This window comes from Chrysemys picta, chromosome 16 (assembly GCF_011386835.1).
Source record: "Chrysemys picta bellii isolate R12L10 chromosome 16, ASM1138683v2, whole genome shotgun sequence".
Lineage (NCBI taxonomy): Eukaryota > Metazoa > Chordata > Testudines > Emydidae > Chrysemys > Chrysemys picta.
In genome coordinates, this window is record NC_088806.1 from 22,683,632 (window position 1) to 22,703,905 (window position 20,274).

The window sequence follows — 20,274 nt, forward strand, 5'->3', positions numbered from 1 at the left end:
CCTCAATGGGGTGAAAGGGGGACTACAGCTCCCAGAATTCCTCAGCCTTCCTGCGCGGTGCTTTCTGGGCGCTGTAGTCCCGCGCCCCCTCCTCAGCCGGGGATCTTTCACGGGCTGCCCTCCGCTGCGGACTACAACTCCCGCAGTGCGGCGCAGGGCAGGCGCCCCGGCACAGGAGGGCTGCTGGCATGGCTTGGCGAGGTTGCAGCACGTTAGGGGCCCAGCTGCGGAGGACCCCAAGCTGGCCCCAGCTGTTAGGGCGCAGGAGGATCGTCTCCTGTATTGACCGTAAGGTTCAGGGCAGAGGGGCCGAGCCCCCACGGTGCGCGGGGCCAGGCGGTGCAGAAGGGTGAGGGGGCAGGATGTGGAAGCAGGGGCGCCCAGAAGCGATGGGGATGGGCGCATCTTAAATACAAGGGAGGTGGTGGAGGTGCTGGAGCCCATAAAACCAGCGCTGGGACTGAGCCTCCTTCCTTTGTCCATTCTGGACCAGCAGGAGTTGCTGGATGTGTTCCAAGGGGGTATGATTCTGAGTGAGAGCAATGCCATGCACTTAAGAAAGGGCACACGTAGGCTGTACGTCAGGGAAAGTTTCCTGCCAGTGAGATCATTCCCGCTGGAGAATGGTCTCACTAGGGAAGGGGTGAAAGCCCCATGTGTTGGTGCTGTTCAAACAACGTGCACAGCCCCATGACACATTGTAGGGCCTGCAACAAAGAAGAATCTCATATCTAATTGTTGTAAGTGGGGTTTAGACTAGATGATCTTTGCAGTCCCTTCTAACCCCATGATTCTAAAAAGTGGGAATTTCACAAAGCAGAATGTAATTATGCACATTAGCCTTTAGCCAAGGCATTAGGATTCCTGTCTCTACTTTTGCAAGAAGTGCTATAGGATCTCTAGATGTGGACTACAAAAGGGGGAATATATTTTGCTTATAGCCTTGACTGATTCTTTATGATGTGTGAGGATGGTCTAAAGTTTGTTTTAATTTTTTTTCTGCTTGTGTTTTATCTTATGAAGATTAGAGTGTAAGCTCTTCAGGGCACAGACTCTTTCTATGTGTTTGTACAGCACCGAGCACAACACAGCCCTGATCCTAATTGGGGGCCTCTGAATGTGGTTACAATAGAAGATTTTAAAATGAGGAATATCAATTCTTGTCTTCCTAAATTTTGCTAGCGGATCCTCTGAAGGACCTGGGGAGTTAGTAGTTCCATTGCAGGATTTTGAAACCTGGGCTGTAGCTTTCCGATCTGTAACTGACTGGGGAAGGGGAATGGGTCTGACTTTATTTGAAATTCTTTGGGTTTGCTTTGCTTGGTTGGGTTTTGTTAACTCTGACAAAAAACAAAGAGTTCTAACCTGTATGTGACTCCACATTGCCCTCTCCCCTCAGGGCTTGTCTGCAGGGATGTACTTATGTCACATAAAAAGAACAGGAGTACTTGTGGCACCTTAGAGACTAAAAAGAACAAGAGTACTTGTGGCACCTTAGAGACTAACAAATTTATTTGAGCATAAGCTTTCGTGGGCTACATCCCACTTCTTCGGATGCATAGAATGGAACATATATTGAGGAGATATATATACACACACATACAGAGAGTATGAACAGGTGGGAGTTGTCTTACCAACTTACTTATGAGGCCAGTTAAGTAAGAGGAAAAAAAACTTTTGAAGTGATAATCAAGATAGCCCAGTACAGACAGGTTGATAAGAAGTGTGAGAGCACTTACATGGGGAGATAGATTCAATGTTTGTAATGGCTCAGCCATTCCCAGTCTTTATTCAAACCTAAATTGCTTGTGTCTAATTTGCATATCAATTCGAGTTCAGCAGTTTCTCGTTGGAGTCTGTTTTTGAAGCTTTTCTGTTGTAAAATAGCCACCCGCAGGTCTGTCATTGAATGACCAGACAGGTTAAAGTGTTCTCCCACTGGTTTTTGAGTATTATGATTCCTGATGTCAGATTTGTGTCCATTAATTCTTTTGCTTAGAGACTGTCCGGTTTGGCCAATGTACATGGCAGAGGGGCATTGCTGGCACATGATGGCATATATCACATTGGTAGATGTGCAGGTGAACGAGCCCCTGATGGTATGGCTGAAGTGATTAGGTCCTATGATAATGTCACTTGAATAGATATGTGGACAGAGTTGGCATCGGACTTTGTTGCAAGGATAGGTTCCTGGGTCAGTGTTTTTGTTCAGCGATGTGTGGTTGCTGGTGAGTATTTGCTTCAGGTTGGGGGGTTGTCTGTAAGTGAGGACAGGTCTCTCTCTCCCAAGATCTGTGAGAGTGAGGGATCATCTTTCAGGATAGGTTGTAGATCTTTGATGATGCGCTGGAGAGGTTTTAGTTGGGGGCTGAAGGTGACAGCTAGTGGTATTCTGTTATTTTCTTTGTTGGGCCTGTCTTGTAGGAGGTGACTTCTGGGTACTCATCTGGCTCTGTCAATCTGTTTTTTCACTTCAGCAGGTGGGTATTGTAGTTTTAAGAATGCTTGAGAGAGACCTTGTAGGTGCTTGTCTCTGTCTGAGGGATTGGAGCAAATGCGGTTGTATCTTAGAGCTTGGCTGTAGACAATGGATCTTGTGGTGTGTCCTAGATGGAAGCTAGAGGCATGTAGGTAAGTATAGCGGTCAGTAGGTTTCCGGTATAGGGTGGTATTTATGTGACCATCGTTTATTAGCACAGTAGTGTCCAGGAAATGGACCGCTTGTGTGGATTGATCTAGACTGAGGTTAATGGTGGGATGGAAATTATTGAAATCATGGTAGAATTCCTCAAGGGCTTCCTTTCCATGGGTCCAGATGATGAAGATGTCATCAATGTAGAATTATGTCACATAGTTACACCAGTACAGGATCTAAGGTCACATGCTTGCATATGTGTGACTTTCTCTGGTAAATTACTGGTGTATATTGCAATGATGAAGCACATGTATGCTTCAGGCTCATACTAGTGTAATACATGGGTTCATCCCCCCCACCTCTCCTTTGTAGACGAGGTTTTACATGGAAGCTGGAGTTGGGCGTTGCAGTAAGTTTTGCTCTGTTGTGAAGCTTCAACCCATCTCCAGTGAGTTCTCCAGAAAAGCAAAGAAATCAAAAAGTGATCATTCTAATGGAGAGGGAGGGGAAATACCCAGGCAAACAACAACCAAAAAACAACCTTGTAGAAAGTCACGGCTGCCTTTCTGCATCAAAAAACACCAATAAAGCCCCCCACACACACACATATACAGTTTTAGTTGTGTGTTGCAGTTCATGTTCAGTGACCACCAGAGATCAAGACCTTGGTTTTGCTTCCCCAGAAGGCAGCCCCTCTACTAGACCACTGCCTCGTAGCAGCACGCAGAGGCATTCATTCTGCATTGATTCATTGGGAGGCACGGCTGATGCTTGTAATGCCACAGTGGGTCAGTGCAGATAACAGGGCTCAGAGATACTGGACTGTGAACAATAATTACTACAATGTTTAAAATTGGTCCTGAGTATTAAAGAAGTGAGGAGGTTTGCAGCCTCCTTCCCCATCCTCTGAAAGCATCCGCTCTTCTCCTGCTTTTCCAGCATCTACAGGCCTGACCGAGGAGCAGAAGGAATTCCAAAAGGTCGCCTTTGACTTTGCTGCTAAGGAGATGGCCCCTCACATGGCAGAATGGGATGAAAAGGTGAGAGCACAGGCCAGGTGCCAGCCCACAAAAGGGATGCTTCACCCAACACCCTCTCCTCCCTCAGGACTCCTCTTGCCTGCATTAACGGGCTAGTCATTTCTTTTCTTTCTCCTCCCCAGCCCCCCCCCCCCCCCAGCATCCCCCTTACCCCAGCCCTGCAGGTAGTGGTGTCTTCAGTAGCTCCTTCCCTCTTGCTTAGTGCTGTGATCGTGACAGTGGAAAGATTTCCTTTAGGGATGCTGATGCAGTGGCACCCTGCTGCCATCAGTGACCCCAGCAGGCAGCACAGAGAAGTCAGAAAACCTGCACCTGCTCCCTGATCTACCTAGATGCCTACCTATCCACTTAAACTTGGAAGTTCAGAACTGGGCTTAATGGTTCATCTTCACTGGAAGCTGATCTTGCTCTTAATCTCTTGCGATACCTTTTTTCCCTTTGTGCCTCCAATAGGAAATATTCCCCGTGGAGACAATGCGGAAGGCAGCCCAGCTGGGGTTCGGTGGGATCTATGTGAAACCAGATGTAGGTGGCTCAGGACTGTCACGGCTTGATACCTCCATCATCTTTGAGGCTTTGTCTACAGGATGTACCAGCACCACTGCCTACTTGAGCATCCATAAGTGAGTGTGGGACAACTGGCTAAGCATCTGTGGTCAGTCTGGCTGAATAATACTCTTACTATGAACACTGGGACTCTTAATCCTGTCATCTTACAGCTTTCAGGGGTGCCATTCATTACAGAATCATTGAAATGTAGGGCTAGAATGGACCTCAAGAGGTCATCAAGTCCAGCTCCCTGTGCTGGGGCAGGATCAAGAAAACCTAGTCCATCCCTGACAGGTGTTTATTTAACCTGTTCTTAAAAACCTCCAATGATGGGGATTCCATGACCTCCCTTGAAAGCCTATTCCAAAGCTTAGCTACCCTTATGGTTAGAATTTTTTTCCTAATCTCTAACCTAAATCTCCCTTGCTATAGATTAAGCCCATACTTCTTGACCTACCTTCAGTGGATATGGAGAACAATTGGTCACAGTCCTTTCTGTAACAGCCCTTAATATATTTGAAAACTCCTATCAGCTCCCCCTTCAGCCTTCTTTTCTCAAGACTAAACTTGCCCAGTTTTTTTAGCCTTTCCTCATAGGTTAGATTTTCCAAACCTTTTATCATTTTTGTTGCTCTCCTCTGGATTCTTTCCCATTTGGCCACATCTTTCCTAAAGTGTGGCACCAGAACTGGACACAGTACTCCAGCTCAAGCCTCACCAGTGCCGGACAGAATCGGACAGTTACTTCCCATGTCCTACATACAATACTCCTGTTAATATAGCCCAGAATGATGATATTAGCCCTTTTTGCAAACTGCATCACATCGCTACTCATATTCGATTTGTGATCCACTATAACCCCCAGATCCTTTTCAGCAGAACTACCAACGAGGCTGTTATTCCTCATTTTGTAATTGTGAATTTGATTTTTCCTTCCTAAGTGTAGTACTTTTCACTTGTCTGTATTGAATTTCATCATGTAAGGATGTAATGTAGGGACCATTAGTTGGCATATGGGGCATGGCTGGTTACTTTTAGCAATCAGGCTGCAGTCCCTCGGACACCGGAACGAATCATTCCTATTCACAAGGAAATAATTTTAGCCTAGTGATGTGAGCAGAGGGCTGGAGCTGGGAACTTTTGGGTTCTGTTCCTAGCTCTGTCGTTGATTTAGTATATAGCCAAGGGCAAATCCCTTAAATGCTCTGTGCCTCGGCTACCCCATCTCTAAACTGATTTATTTATTGTGGCAATATCCCGGTTAAGATCAGGGTCCCATTGCACTAGATGATGTACCAATACATAGTAAGAGTCAGCCTTTTCCTTGTAGGGCATGGGAATAATATTTACACCTCCCTCTCAGTAGTAGTATTGTAACAATAATTTTGTAAAAAGAAGAACAGGAGGACTTGTGGCACCTTAGAGACTAACAAATTTATTAGAGCATAAGCTTTCGTGGACTACAGCCCACTTCTTCGGATGCATATAGAATGGAACATATATTGAGGAGATATATATACACACAGACAGAGAGCATAAACAGGTGGGAGTTGTCTTACCACCTCTGAGAGGCCAATTAATTAAGAGAAAACAAACTTTTGAAGTGATAATCAAGCTAGCTCAGTACAGACAGTTAGATAACAAGTGTGAGAATACTTACAAGGGGAGATAGATTCAATGTTTGTAATGGCTCAGCCATTCCCAGTCTTTATTCAAACCGGAGTTGATTGTGTCTAGTTTGCATATCAATTCTAGCTCAGCAGTTTCTCGTTGGAGTCTGTTTTTGAAGTTTTTCTGTTGTAATATAGCCACCCGCAGGTCTGTCACTGAATGACCAGACAGGTTAAAGTGTTCTCCCACTGGTTTTTGAGTATTTTGATTCCTGATGTCAGATTTGTGTCCATTAATTCTTTTGCGTAGAGACTGTCCGGTTTGGCCAATGTACATGGCAGAGGGGCATTGCTGGCACATGATGGCATATATCACATTGGTAGATGTGCAGGTGAACGAGCCCCTGATGGTATGGCTGATGTGATTAGGTCCTATGATGATGTCACTGGAATAGATATGTGGACAGAGTTGGCATCGGGGTTTGTTACAAGGATAGGTTCCTGGGTTAGTGGTTTTGTTCAGTGATGTGTGGTTGCTGGTGAGTATTTGCTTTAGGTTCGGGGGTTGTCTGTAAGCGAGGACAGGTCTGTCTCCCAAGATCTGTGAGAGTAAAGGATCATCTTTCAGGATAGGTTGTAGATCTCTGATGATGCGCTGGAGAGGTTTTAGTTGGGGGCTGAAGGTGACAGCTAGTAGTGTTCTGTTATTTTCTTTGTTGGGCCTGTCTTGTAGGAGGTGACTTCTGGGTACTCGTCTGGCTCTGTCAATCTGTTTTTTCACTTCAGCAGGTGGGTATTGTAGTTTTAAGAATGCTTGATAGAGATCTTGTAGGTGCTTGTCTCTATCCGAAGAAGTGGGCTGTAGTCCACGAAAGCTTATGCTCTAATAAATTTGTTAGTCTCTAAGGTGCCACAAGTCCTCCTGTTCTTCTTTTTGCGGATACAGACTAACACGGCTGCTACTCTGAAACTTTTCAATAATTTTGTAGAACTCTAAACTCTTTAGAAGGGAAAATGAATTAGATTGTAAACTCTTTGGAGCAGAGATCATTTTTTGTTCCATTTGTATAGTGCCTAGCACAGTGGGGTTCTGGTCCACGATTGGGACTCCTAGGCACTACTGCAATATTAATACTCATATAATTCTCTCCATACCCTTTTTACAGATGCTAAGGCACACAAAGAGGCAGTGACTTGTCCAAGCTCTCACACTGAGTCGGTGGCAGAGTTGAGAATAGAATGCAGCTCTCCTGACTCTCAGCCCTGTACGCTGATTCCAAGAAGCTTTATGAAGTTTAAGACCCTGAGCCAGTCCCTGTGGCGTGTAGTTGCTTTGTTCAGTTTCAGTGGGGGATGGTGTCTGTCTCCTAGGCTAGGTTAGATTAGCTCCGGAAGAGGCTGAAAACCTCCAAACCTCCAAACCTCCACGCCAGTGGCATGAGCGTTCTATGATCATCCTTCTTCCTAGGCCTGTGCTTGTATGCATGCATTATAACCCCATCCCTTCTCTCCTGATGCAGCATGTGTGCTTGGATGATTGACACCTTTGGGAGCGAGGAACAGAGACACAAGTTCTGCCCATCCCTCTGTAGCATGGAGAAGTTAGCCTCTTACTGCCTGACCGAGCCGGGTGAGCTTCATGTACAGATAATTCCATCCCCTTCCTGTCCTGAGTCCCAGCAATGTTGTGTCAGTCACTCTCATTCTCAAATGTTCCAGGGAACTGGAAGTGAAACTCCATCTCCTGTTGCTCTGAGCTCTCCAGATCTCCATGTGGCTTGTGCTTTAGAGTATCAATGTAGCAAGGGCTGGTACCTCAATGGGGCATATCTCATGATGCTGACAGTCTTCTCCACTTAGCATACAGCAGTGGTGGGAAGGGCAAGGAGAAGTGCTGTGATTCACTGAGAGAAGTGAGGAGCTGAAGGTACAAAAGGGTCCCTTGGTCGGGTGTGGAGGGATACACACAATTTTGCAGAATATGCAACAAAACTAGACCCACTTTGACTGGCCTGCAGCTCCTGTTTTCAAGGCTGGTTAAACAAAATGGATAAATACTGCGGTAAGAGGGTGGATCTCTGTCCAGGGCACTTTAATAAATAAATCCACACAGATCTGACATCTCTAGTTTAAAGCCATGGGCAGTCAGGATCCCACATGAGCTGGAAGAGACCTGTTCCTCAGCCCATGATGATGTGGTTGACCATCCTGGACTGTTTAGCTCTAGAGGATAAATTGAGCTCGGGAGCAAGGGGGCACAGCCCCCATTGAGGTCAGTAGGAGTTATACTCTCTGGGTCCAGGGATGCATTTGGCCCTGAGTCTGACTCCTCATCATTGTGAGTAAACACACAATCTGTGGAGGAGAAAGGCAGCCTTGCCATCTCATTGGCTCCTTTCCTTCCCCACTAACAGGAAGTGGAAGTGATGCAGCTTCCTTGATAACGTCAGCCAAAAGGAAAGGTGACACCTACATCCTTAATGGTTCCAAGGTACCAACTTTTCTCGCCTTGAAAACCCCTGAGCACCCTGCATGTATGAGAGGGTCGTTGCCATATCTCTCTGACCCCCCCACTCACCCTCTCATCTCTGCTTCTTCCTCTTGGCTTGTAGAACTGGAGATATCCCATTATTTCACATCGTCTCCAGTTGCTTCTCCCAGGGCAGGCTCGTTCCCCGCAGTGTATTCTCTAGGGCTTGGTTCAGTTCTGTTTTACATGTCCCTTGGTGGTGGGGCATCCGCCTCTTCCCTTGGAGATGCTGTTCCCAGCCCAGTAAATCGCACTGCTGGGAAGCCCTGCCTGATGCTGAACTTCCTCCTGCTACTCCTAGCTCTACCCCACCTCTCCCCGGAATTTCTGCACACCTAACGACCAGTAACTGGAGATGGTTATTCTGCCCCCTTCTGTCCCTCCAACCCCAATTTGCTAGGCTACACCTATTCAGCTTGTGATTTCACCCCATAAACCAATCCCTCAAGCCCGCCCCTTGCTTCTGTCTCCTTGTCTCTCCTCCCCTCTGCCTTCCTCCTCCTCCAGCTCTCTGATCCCCTCGCCCTCCTCTCAGCTTCTCTGCCCTTGGATCACCACACAAGACACCTAACTCCCTTTCAGCATATGGTGCCCAGTGGAGATTCTCTCCTGCTTCCCAGGCTCTGGGCGTGAACTCCCTGTGTGCTAATTCTATCTCCTTTCCTGTGCCCTTTGCCAGGCCTTCATCAGTGGCGGTGGCGACACAGATGTGTACGTGGTCATGTGTCGCACAGGAGGGTCTGGCCCCAAGGGCATCTCCTGCCTGGTGCTGGAGAAAGGAACTCCAGGGCTCAGCTTTGGCAAGAAAGAGAGGAAGGTGAGAGACCCACACACCATCAGGGTGTGCGGGGGGAACACGGCAGAGGCAGGCCAGACTGGAGTAGACCACTAGCGATCCCATGTCTGATCAGATAGCAGGCCCATCCAGCCCTTAGGTACTGGGTGAGACAGCTGGACCATTCTAGTTTGCTATCCTGCTTCCTCACTGCACCATAGCCCCAGATAATCCAGTGTCCTGACCCGGGGCAGCATTGAGGCACACGGTATGGGGAAACCTTGCACTGCCACTGCTCATGCTGTATCTGCTGCGTGGATAGGTGGAGGGCTTTAATCTCCAGGTCTGTCAAGCCAGCACCAGATACAGATTCACTGGATCTGGACTTTTCCTGTAGACATTTGCATTTCAATTTCTAGTGGATTGAGTTGCTCGTGAAGTTGAAGGGCTCCTCAAACTAATCAGGGTTATGTATGGTGCAGACAGCCCCTGTGCAAGCTTCACACGCGCCTGACCCTCAACCCTCACCAGCAGCATTGCTGAAGCTCAGTCCTGACCCCTTGGCTAAGCTAGTAATGGGGTCTCTCCCGAGCAGAGACTCCCAGGCTGCATGGTGCTTTGCATGTGGACTACAGAGCTTTGGAGGTCACTAAACTCGTGATCCAGGTGTCTGGAGGTACAAATCCAGCGAACTAAAACTGAGCCACCTAAACTGTCCTGAAAGTTACTATCAAAATCCAGCTGAAAGGGGCAATGCACGTGTAAACCTTTAGTTCAGAAAGGCTAGAGGGGTATCTGAACAGACTCCTCTTCACTGCAGAATCTGAAGGGTACCCCACTCTGTGTCACGGAGTCTGCGTTAGAGGCGCGCTCCTTCACAATCCTGGCAGTGGAGGGAGAGAGCAGCGACAGACCTGTTATTTCTCCAGCGGAGAGCTGGATGTGCCCAGCCCTCCAGTCTGTGAGATACTCCTGTCTTTCCCAGGTGGGCTGGAACTCCCAGCCGACTCGGGCCGTGATCTTCGAGGACTGTGCTATTCCCGTGGTCAACCGGCTGGGCGCAGAGGGGCAGGGCTTCGGCATCGCCATGAAGGGCCTGAATGGAGGGAGGATCAACATTGGTAAGCCTGGCAGCTGAGAGCAAGGGGAAGGGAGGGGGCTGTGTCTCCTCACTGTTAGTCTAGTGTGGTGGCTGTCATGTAATAGTCACTCTGTGCCCTTGGCTTCCCCCGCCAGCTTCTTGTTCTCTAGGAGCTGCTCATGCCTCTGTCCTCCTGGCCCAGGACCATCTCACCGTCCGCAAACAGTTTGGGGAACCCCTGGCCAGTAACCAGGTGACTTTTCTGTCTACAAGCTTTGCTCTTTCCACCACTGCACCTCTCTGGCTATTGCATAAACAAGGAGCCAGAGCTCCCACATCCTGCCTTACACACATTGTGCTGGGAGAAGCTGGTACTGTAGTAGCTTCTCCCAATGCTAATGTGCTCAGACCCTCTTCTATAGCACCTCCCACTGGGAGAGGTTTGGGTGGCAATAGGTGATGGGGGTTTTCTCACCTCATGCAGAAAATAGTTCATGATAATTATTTGTTGGCCTTATGATAGAAGAGAGACAGACGCTCAGAAGGAGCTGGAGAAAAATACAGACGCCAAGAGAGAAGAATTGGGGAGTCGGGGGAGCCAGTGGCCCTGGCACAGAGAATCAGAGAGGCCTGAGCTTCATGTGAAGGGAAGTCCTTTCTAGAAAGTTCCCTAAAGACAAAATACAAAGATGGGGGCCCTGCCTGAGTGGGATGGGGGGACAGCACGGGGGAGCGCCTGAGGGGACTGAGGGATATTTGGGGGACAGTGCCTGAGGGGGGAAAAGGGTGGGGTGTGGGATTCAGAACAGGGCCCCAATTAAGTGGGCAGGCGGTGGTACTAGGGCAAGGCCCCATCTGAAAAGGATGGGTAGGGAGAGGTGTTTCAGGGCAGGGACCCACTGAGCCTCTGGCTTAACCTGGCCCCTCATGTGCTGTCTATTTCCTTTCCGGCAGTACCTCCAGTTCAGACTGGCTGAGATGGCGACACGCCTGGTGGCGGCACGGCTCATGGTACGGAATGCGGCGCAGGCCCTGCAGGAGGAGCGGGAGGATGCCATCGCCCTGTGCGCCATGGCCAAACTCTTTGCCACCGATGAGTGCTTCACAGTAGGTTTTCCAAGTCTCTGCCGGGGGTGTCGTAATCAGAGTCGTTCAGAGTTTCCTTGTAGTGGCTGACGCTGCTTGGGATTTCAGGAAGTCTCTTCAGTCTGCAGGGTTCCAGCCCTGAGCACGTTTGGTGGGTCATAAACCTAGTCTTGGGTCCCCTTTTGTGGGCCAGAATCCTGGCCCAGGTGTAGACAGGAATCTCAGCCCCTCTGCAGGCCATGATCCTTCTCCCTGGGCATTCTTCATATGCTATAATGCCTTCTGCTGCTTCTAGGAGCCTGGGGGCTCAGGCAGGCCTGTGAGTAGAGCATTTCATTTTGGTGATTTCAGTTACCTTTCAATGAGGTAATAAGGATGCATGCCAGTGTGTCCATTACTTGCTCTTAATTCCTGATTAGCATGCCTCATTGGGAGTGAGGGGGGGTACTCTAGTGCAATTACAGAATGCCATTTAATTAAAAAAAAAAAAGTCCTGAGCTATGAATTGTCTTGGATTAGTTATATTTTGGAATTACCACTACATCCTGTCATTAGCTCCCTGGATGTATACTGCCAGTGTGGTGCATCTCATACACAGGATTAATTATAGTTAGGCTTGGTACCATCTTTAAATAAAAAGGGCTTTTATCCTGGAATTCTCCTAGATGGCCACTAGATGGTGGCCTTGCATTTTAATTTTGGACCTAGAGTCAGTTAAAAATGCAGCAGAAATCGCCTTGTTTGAGGGGAATTAAAATGCACCCTACAGGTTTTTGCGTTGCAGCGTTCCTTTTAAGATGACACAATTAATTTTAAATGGCACGTCTGGAAATATGGCAACAACCAGTACGGCATATAGTGGTTAGAGCAGAAGAGACTGGAATTTAGGACTCCTGGGTTCCATTTTCATTTCTGCTTGGGAATGTGGTTTGGTGGTTAGGGCATAGACTTAGTCCAGATTCCTGGGCTCTAGTCCTAGCTCTGCCACTGACTTGCTGTGTGACCCTGGGCAAGTCACTTCACCACTCTGTGCCTGACCCAGCAACGTTCTCTTCTCCTCAGATCTGCAACCAGGCCCTACAGATGCATGGGGGCTATGGCTACCTGAAGGACTATGCTGTTCAGCAGTTCATGAGAGACATCAGAGTCCACCAGATCTTGGAAGGTAACCTGGGATATTGCTAACAAAACTGGCCACTGGCTGTGACCTTGGCCACATGTCCCAGTTGAGAAGAGGAACTTGGATTATAGTTGCAAATTCCACTTCTTTCATTGTGTGCTTTAGGTCTCCCAGCAAAACCCATGCAGGGGATCTGAGTTCATTGGGCTATAGCAGATTTGTGTAGCCCTGTAAGTATTTCCAACCCAGTAGAAGACACAAGAGACTCCATGTGCAGGATTGCTCCCTGCAGTATATTTTTTTTAGTGTCTTGTCCAACTCTTGCTCCACATGACTCAGTTGAAGGAGCTCCCACCGCCTCCCTGGGAAAATTCTTGATAGTTTAATGGGTCTCACCAGAGGGGAAAGGTCTCCTGATGTTCACACTAAAGGTGTCTTTGTTTAATTTCATCCTGTTACTCCTATTAACACCAATTGTTGAACCCTAAACAATTCTCACTCTGCGTGCTGATCCACCTTCAGATCCTTGTAGAGAGATTTGTGGTAATATCCCCCTTACCGGAGCCAAGCTTGTTTTATTTTTAATCTAGCCTCTTAATCGTTATTACTGCTATTCTTTGAACTCCATTCACCTAGAATTAGGGTATCGGGAAGGGGTGTGGTCCTGGCTATGCTCCTTTCTACTCTCTGATATGATGCATATGTAGCAGTAAGTAAAGTAGAGACTCTGGCCTTCAATATGGGCCCAGTTCTGCTAGGTGCTCAGTGCCCTAAAATCCTTTTAATATCAATAGGAGCAAGGAGCGCTCAGTGCCCCCTTAATGAGCGGTCTTTTTCCAGGCATCTACGTCTGACCTTCTCCTCTACACCCACTAATACCCAGAACGCCTCTCATGCTTGAAAGGAATCTCTTCTGTAGAGTAGGCTACAGATCCCACCAGGTTTTGCCCTGATCACAGGCTGGATGGAGACATGGAATTACTGCTCTGTTGTGTGTTTAAAGCCTGGTATTTTTGCAGTTGACTTCAGTGGAAGCAGGATTGGGTCTTCACTTAACTGATGTGTATCTCTGTCTCTATCTGTCTCTCTGTCTTTGTCCTGCTGCAGGTACCAACGAGGTGATGAGGATGATTGTGGCCAGGAGTCTGTTACAGGAGTGAAACCAAGAGCTGGTCTCTAGTCTTAATACACTCGCTAGGTAGAACGTTGTCTATTGCTCTCGTTTGCATAGACTCCTTCCCTGGGAGTGGGAATGTACCAGTGGAAACTCTCTTGACTTTTTCTGATCCCAAGCACAGCTGTATGCAGCCCACGTGGGGTCCCAGCTGTATACGGTGCCTGGCAGAGCTGCTGGTACTAGTCTGGTATCAAGGACGCCAAAGATAAAAATCAGACATGAATGAAAGCCTTTATCCCTGTGTCCTGGCTATGGGCCACTGCTGCTGCCCTGCCTCTCCTCAGACAGAAACATTAGACCTGTGGGGTCATCCAGTCCACCTTTGTGCCAGGACAGGATTAAAACAGAGGGAATCCAGTCAGCCCCTCTCCTTCCCTGGGGCATTTCTAAGGCAGATGTGGAGGCATAGACTACTGATTAATTGCAGGCAGGACTGTGCACATGTGTGGTCTCTTATGGATCAATAAGGCAACTCCTTTGAATCACAAGGAGAATCTGTTGCCTTGTTTAAACCCTTGTCTTTCCAAGCTGCTGCGCTGCAGCACTGGGGCAAGTCATCCATAAAGATTATGTCTCCATGAGTTGTTACAAAGTGCAGTGAGCATTTTAAACCCATTGAAGGGAATGGGGCATGCCTGGGGCTAATCTGAAAGCATCACTGCTTCTCATTTCCTCGAGTTCTCTTACCTAGTGCAACTGGCTCTTTCTCTACCCCATCTCAGTTAATACTTTCATGAGCATTATGAATCCTGGGTAATGGGATCAGGGGGATAGAGGAGATAATCTTGCACAAGAAAACCGGGGCTCCTTATTCTCAAATTAACTCTACCCAGAAATGTACAATATGAGCAGAGTCAGAGTTTTGATCAAGTTTACTTTCGGAATCAATAAAGCAATGACAGTAAAATCACGAGGGGGTTTCATCAGTTCTGGTAATTCACTCTTTCTGCAACATTCTAGTTCTTTAATTTGAACATATTCCCTTTAGTTGATAGAATTATTATTTTTAAGTCCGCTTGTTTAATGGAAAATCCTAATAATTACTAATAAATTGAATTTCTTTTAGTCCCTTAAAGTGCTTTACCAACTAACACCCCTTTCTGGTGGGTAAGCGTTGACATACTCATTTGACCGATGGGGAAATTGAGGGGTAGAGAGGGGAAGTGACAAGGTAAGGAGTCAGTGGCAGAGAGAGCTGATTTCCTATTCCTGGCTTTAATTATTGGGCAACATTCCTTTTTCAGTGTCTGCCACAAAAAATGACACATGCCGATAGGGGAGATTTTTTTCCCCCATAATGTCAAGGAACTGAAGTAACTTGACCTTTCCTTCTTCGAGATGAACACACACGTATCTGACCCTTCCAGGTGGAGGATGGAGATGAAAAAGATTGTCAAACCAAAGTGTGTTTGACATTGTGAGCCACACTGTGCTAAGCGCTCCATAGAAACTCTTAACTGTTCAGGACTTGTCTGTGCTTACTTACAACATGACTGGCAAGAGGTGATTGTTTTGACAGTGTCACTTAACAGTGGTTACACACTTAAGTCCCATCCAAGCTATATGTTTCAACTTCGTTGTAACCATCTCCCCAGACACAACTCATCTCTACGGTACAGACTGGCTTGGTAAAAGCTAAAATCCAAACTGACTGTATTTAATACTTGGGTAAACAGAAGGCTACTGCCCTGTAAATAACCCTTGTTTGGGCCTCTCTAAATATGTGCCTAGTACTGTAGAGTCCAACCCGAGAGCCAGTAAAGCCTTATCTATCTCCCATTCACTGGGTTGCTTGGGCTAAGAAGCTCTGTAAACTCAGGGTTATGTAATTGGCTAAAAGTAGTGCTATGAATGGTTCAGGCATAAATGGCTTGAATCTGGCTTAGCTGGGTAGAGACTGAATGTTGTTACCGCCGCAGGCTTCAGCTGCTGTGAATTGAATAGGTGTCTCTAGGTGTGGAGGCCATCACAGTTGACAGTGTTGGTTAAAAGGCAGAATGAGGATGGAATGAGCCATTAGCATGAACTCTGCTCTTCCTCCTGGAATTGCTCTCTAAGGCCAGGGCGGGCAATACTGCCCACCCTCACCAGTGTGAAAAAAAGACTATGCGGTGGTTGACTGTTCTGGGAGAGAAACCAAGAGCCTTGGTTTGCAGAGCTGCTAACCAGTGACCAATTTAACTGCATACAGGGGGAAATGTAACTGAGATGTCTATACACCTGGGTGTATTGGTGCAAAGGAAGGCAGAGGAATGGGCTTATTGCTAAGGCCCCTTTACAATGCTGTGAATCCTTGCAGCTGCAGTGTAGGTGTGTTTGCAAAGGGGAAGGCAGGGCTGTCCTTGGGCAGACATAGCATACAGGACTGCGTAGGGCATCCGAAAATGTGGGGCACCACCGGGGCAGCAGGTAAGAGAGGATTGGCTCTCGCACACTCAGCACATGCTGCAGTCTCCTTAGGCAGGGACTGTATTCACAGAGCCGAATGCACTGTCGTGGCACATGCTGTGTGAGGGGGAGGGCACGCGGGAGAGAGGGGGTGTTGCTGTGGGGAATTGACTCCCCACTGCAGAGGTGGGCTGGGCAGCTTGGTATTTATTGCTGCCTCGTCCCCCCACGGGTGCCCTAGTGTCTGGTGCATACAAAGCTTGGTATGTGTCAGCAATGGGGGGTGGGTTCTTCTGGGGGTCTGTGGGCAGGGGTGGTGGTTGTGCCCTAAGTTGGGCACGGGAGCACTAGTTTAATAATACTGTGTAGGGCCCCATACATCTGAAGGATGTCCCTGGATTCAGGGATTTAGCATGAGGTTTTTAGCAGATAAGTGTAGCTTTTACTGAACGAACACACGTTTTGGGAGGAGAAAAGCTTATCGTCCCCCGCAAGAATCGACTTGGGCAAGGGTTTTTCTGGGGCCTGACTCCTGATTTCTTAATAAATGGGTCAGGTCCTTGCCCCCTAGTCTCCAGGGCTGCGGTCCCAGTCCCCCGGGCGCGCGGCTGGGGCTTTGCAACCACGGGCCGGGGGGAGGGGCTGACTCGAACCTTTGCCCCCCTGCCCCGTGCAGCAAACACGTGTCCCGCCTCTGCCAGCCGCTAATCTCCAGCACCTGCGGCGGTGGCGGGACTCGGGAGAGCGGGAGCCGTACAGGGGCACAGCTGTAGCCAATCAGGCGAGGGCTTGGCCTCTGACCCGCCTGCCCAATCGACAGGTGACCCCGCCCTGTGGGCGGCAGGCCGCGGCCAATGGGGGGCCGCGAGGGCGTGTGCTGGGGGCACGGTGCCCGAGTGGGAGGAGCCGGGCGGGGGGACCGAGGCGCGGCGTGGAGGCGGCGAGGTGGCGGCGGGGCTCGAGGCAGCGCGCGGGCCCGGGGCTGGCTGGGGAGACCCTGCGGCCGCCATGTGGGGCTGCGGCGGGCGGAGGCGGCGCCGGCTGGGAGCGTTACTGCTCCTGCTGCTGCTCGGGGGGCTGCTGCTCCGCAGGTGAGACCGGCCGGGGCCCCTCCCCCTCCGGCCCTGCCCCCGGGAGCCCCTCCCTCTCTGCCTGGCCCCCCTGGGGACACGCCCCCTCCTACTGTGCCCCCCCCCCCGGGACACTTCTCCCTCTCCGGCCCTACACCCTGGGCGCCCCTCCCTCTCTGCCTGGCCCCCCTGGGGACACGCCCCCTCCTACCGTGCCCCCCCCCAGACACTCCCCCTGGGGACACGTCCCCTCCTACCATGCCCCCCGGAACACTCCCCCCCGGCCCTGCCCCCCGGCAGCCCCTCCCTCTCTGCCTGGCCCCCCTGGGGACACGCCCCCTCCTACCGTGCCCACCCCCCGGGACACTCCTCCGTCTCCGGCCCTACACCCTGGGCGCCCCTCCCTCTCTGCCTGGTCCCCCGGGGGACATCCCCCCTCCTACCGTGCCCCCCCCCGGGACACTCCTCCCTCTCCGGCCCTACACCCTGGGCGCCCCTCCCTCTCTGCCTGGTCCCCCGGGGGACATCCCCCCTCCTACCGTGCCCCCCCCCCCGGGGGACACGTCCCCTCCTACCATGCCCCTCGGAACACTCCCCCCTCCGGGCCTGCCTGGTCCCCCTGGGGACACGCCCCCTCTTACCGTGCCCACCCCCCGGGACACTCCTCCCTCTCCGGCCCTACCCCCCTGGGGACCCCTCCCCCTCGGCCTGCCCCACCCGGACACTCCACCCCGGGGAACACGCCCTCTCCTGCCCTGCACCCCTGGGACTCTTCAGGTCCTGCCTCCAGGGGCCCCTCCTCCTCTGGGTCCGATCCCCTTGGGCTGGTCCCCCTCAGACACTTCCTCCGGGGGATATGCCCCCCAGGACTTTTCTTCCCTGGGGGACATGCCGCCTCCAGTTTGCCCCTTCCCCCTGGGTCAATCCTCCCCCTCCCCCGGTCCTCATGCCCTTCAGGGGCCTGCCCTGCCTGGGACATCCCTCCTGGACACACACACACGGGAGGGTCCAAGCCTGCCCCCAGACCACTTCTCCCACCCCAGAGCCCTGTCCCCCAAGATTCTTCCTTGGAGCACCCCACCCCCAGGACCCTCTCCCTATTCCTATGGGGTCCTGACTCTCCTGTTCCTCTCAGCCTGTCCTGCCTCTGGGATCCACTCCCCAGGGCACCTGCCTGCCCTCAGCTCCCCCCCCCCCCAGTGCCTGCCCCCCTGCCCATCTGTAGGGCCCTATCCCCTGGGACCCTCCCCCTGTGCAGTCCAGCAGCCCTTCCCAGTCCAGTTGAAATCTACTTGAGCTTGGAGCTTGTGTTGGAAGCAGCTCTAGGACCTGCACCACCACCCCTTTTCCCTCGTCACATTCTCCTACATCTAAGTTGTTCTCTTCCCACCGAAAGACCTCCAGGAACAATATGGGGAACTGTCTGGCTGACTACACAGGGGGAACAGCGAAACTGACTATACAAAGTGCTGGGGGGTCCACAAAACCAGATGCAACAGACAAAAATTCACTCCCCCTGCTCCCTGCCTGGAATTGTTGCACCTAAAAAAAAGTTTTCAGCCAAATGGGGGTGTGTTTTTCAAGTAGCTTCAGGGGATTCCCAGTATGTTTTTTGTGTAGTCTTTAAACATGCCTCTCTGCTTGATAACCAAGGCATGCTGATGCTTTGGTCTAATGTGAGTTTGCCAGTGAAGAGAATCGGGATTGTTATTTAGCGTGCAGCTCATCATTGTTGGTCTGCTTCTTTTCTTCCTACTACTTTGTCAACTATGCTGTTTCTGCCCCATCAGGTTCGCTTGCTGCTGGATTTACTCTCTTCTGGGAAGGATTTAAACAGCTGTTCTTAGCCTTATCAGCATAGTCCTCCTCTGCTGAGCAATAGGGCCCTGAGGTCACTGCGGTCATTCGTTTTATGACTCCTTTTAGCTTAGTGTATTGGATCAAGATTCATTGCCATTTAAGTGAAATTGATCTCTACTGGTTTGTCCCTAAGGGATACTGTTAAGGAGTACTGAAAGGAATGCTGTCAGGTTAAATTCATGGAATAGACTTCTTTAGCTGGGTTACTAATAGCACTGGAAAATCATTAAATCTGCAGATATATCGGCCTTGAACCTGTTCATTTACTGCACTTCTCTAAGCTTAGGCAGTGAAAGTAGACTGGCTAGTTTAAACCTCTGCGTTTAGTTGATTCCATTTCATGTCTCTCTCAAACTAGCTTTATGCACCTGTACTTAGGTTTCAAACACTGCCAGGGGAATGCTATTCCTCCAAAAGTAAACTTTCAGTGGAAAGTTTAATAACAAATATATTGCACTGTGTAACTGTTGACATATTCTCAATTTGGAGCCAAAACTGACTTCACGCGTGTCCCTTTAATCCTTACTACATTCACGGTACTATATTTCAGCAGCAGCATTCAGTGAATGGAGACACAAAGCTGTACATTAGATGTACCAATGAATTCAACTGCAGTATTGATGATGAAATTACAAAAAGACAAATCTGAATATTTCAAGATGTGAGGTTATAGGGTGCTGTGCAGTTGGGAGGGACTGGAACTCTCAGACCTTTTCACATGATTTGGGTTAGCAGAGCCTGAAAGTTCCCACCACCATCTGCTGGCTATTCAGTAACCTGTGTGCAGTGAGTTTGATGGGTCTCAGCCAATTTTTCACTGGACAAATGTCCCTATCTCAGAACATGGTTGCAGTTGATACTCATTACCCTACACTTCCTGGCCCTCCTGCTTTGCTGGCAGTCTCAACAGAGCGACCGAGGCCTGAATTGGGACCATTTGGGCAGAACTCCTCTCTCCTCCTACAAGTGGTCTATTCATTGGTGTATGTTGGTGGAGCAGCTCGCCCATCAGTGCTGGTTTTGTACCTGTCTTTTGGATGAATAGATGATTCTAGGACTGCCAATCCAGCCTCTTCTAATTACCACTAATATTCATGAAAAGTGAAATTAAATGGCAATACTTGAAACTGGGTTGTATGACAGTAGCACTCACACTGTGCTGTAACTCCAGGTATGCCAGTTGCTGCTTGCCACAGGGTATGCCTGCTTGCTGCTTGCAGGTGTAATGTCAACACTGCACTTAAAAGGCAATCTTCTTCTGTTATCATTGTTGAGTAATGTTTCTGCTTAAAGGTCTACCTCTCCTCTGTGTTAACATGACTCCCATTAACCTTAGTGAGCGATTGCATTCAG

General features: G+C 49.6%; 2 protein-coding genes across 5 annotated transcripts in view; both read left to right on the forward strand.

Moving 5' to 3' along the window:
* Positions 1-43: 43 nt before the first annotated feature.
* Positions 44-14,678, forward strand: ACAD8 (acyl-CoA dehydrogenase family member 8). 2 transcript variants are annotated; one of them, XM_005309987.4, is made up of 11 exons: positions 44-288; positions 3,575-3,675; positions 4,129-4,298; positions 7,355-7,464; positions 8,249-8,325; positions 9,044-9,181; positions 10,125-10,260; positions 10,376-10,473; positions 11,175-11,327; positions 12,369-12,471; positions 13,534-14,678. In XM_005309987.4, the coding sequence occupies exons 1-11, from the start codon at positions 189-191 to the stop codon at positions 13,584-13,586; spliced, it is 1,239 nt and encodes a 412-aa protein (XP_005310044.2). In that variant the 5' UTR covers positions 44-188; the 3' UTR covers positions 13,587-14,678. The 2 variants fall into 2 exon arrangements, with proteins under 2 accessions (XP_005310044.2, XP_042707862.2); XM_042851928.2 differs by lacking the exons at positions 11,175-11,327; positions 12,369-12,471; positions 13,534-14,678 and adding an exon at positions 10,744-10,924 and having other exon boundaries at positions 90-288.
* Positions 14,679-16,891: 2,213 nt separating this feature from the next.
* The window catches only part of GLB1L2 (galactosidase beta 1 like 2), a 51,220-nt gene continuing 47,837 nt past the window's right edge, over positions 16,892-20,274 (forward strand). For all 3 annotated transcript variants that reach the window (XM_024102245.3, XM_042851926.2, XM_008164557.4), the window contains exon 1: positions 16,892-17,082. In XM_024102245.3, the coding sequence (XP_023958013.1) occupies positions 17,000-17,082 (83 nt within the window). In that variant the 5' untranslated portion in view covers positions 16,892-16,999. The remainder of the gene's footprint in view (positions 17,083-20,274) is intronic.

Excerpts from the sequence above, each read along its gene's own strand:
- ACAD8 (XM_005309987.4), top strand. The coding sequence starts at position 189 with ATGGCTTGGCGAGGTTGCAGCACGTTAGGGGCCCAGCTGCGGAGGACC. Across the intron at positions 289-3,574 it reads GATCGTCTCCTGTATTGACC|CATCTACAGGCCTGACCGAG; the intron begins GTAAGGTTCAGG and ends CTGCTTTTCCAG. Across the intron at positions 9,182-10,124 it reads TTGGCAAGAAAGAGAGGAAG|GTGGGCTGGAACTCCCAGCC; the intron begins GTGAGAGACCCA and ends TGTCTTTCCCAG.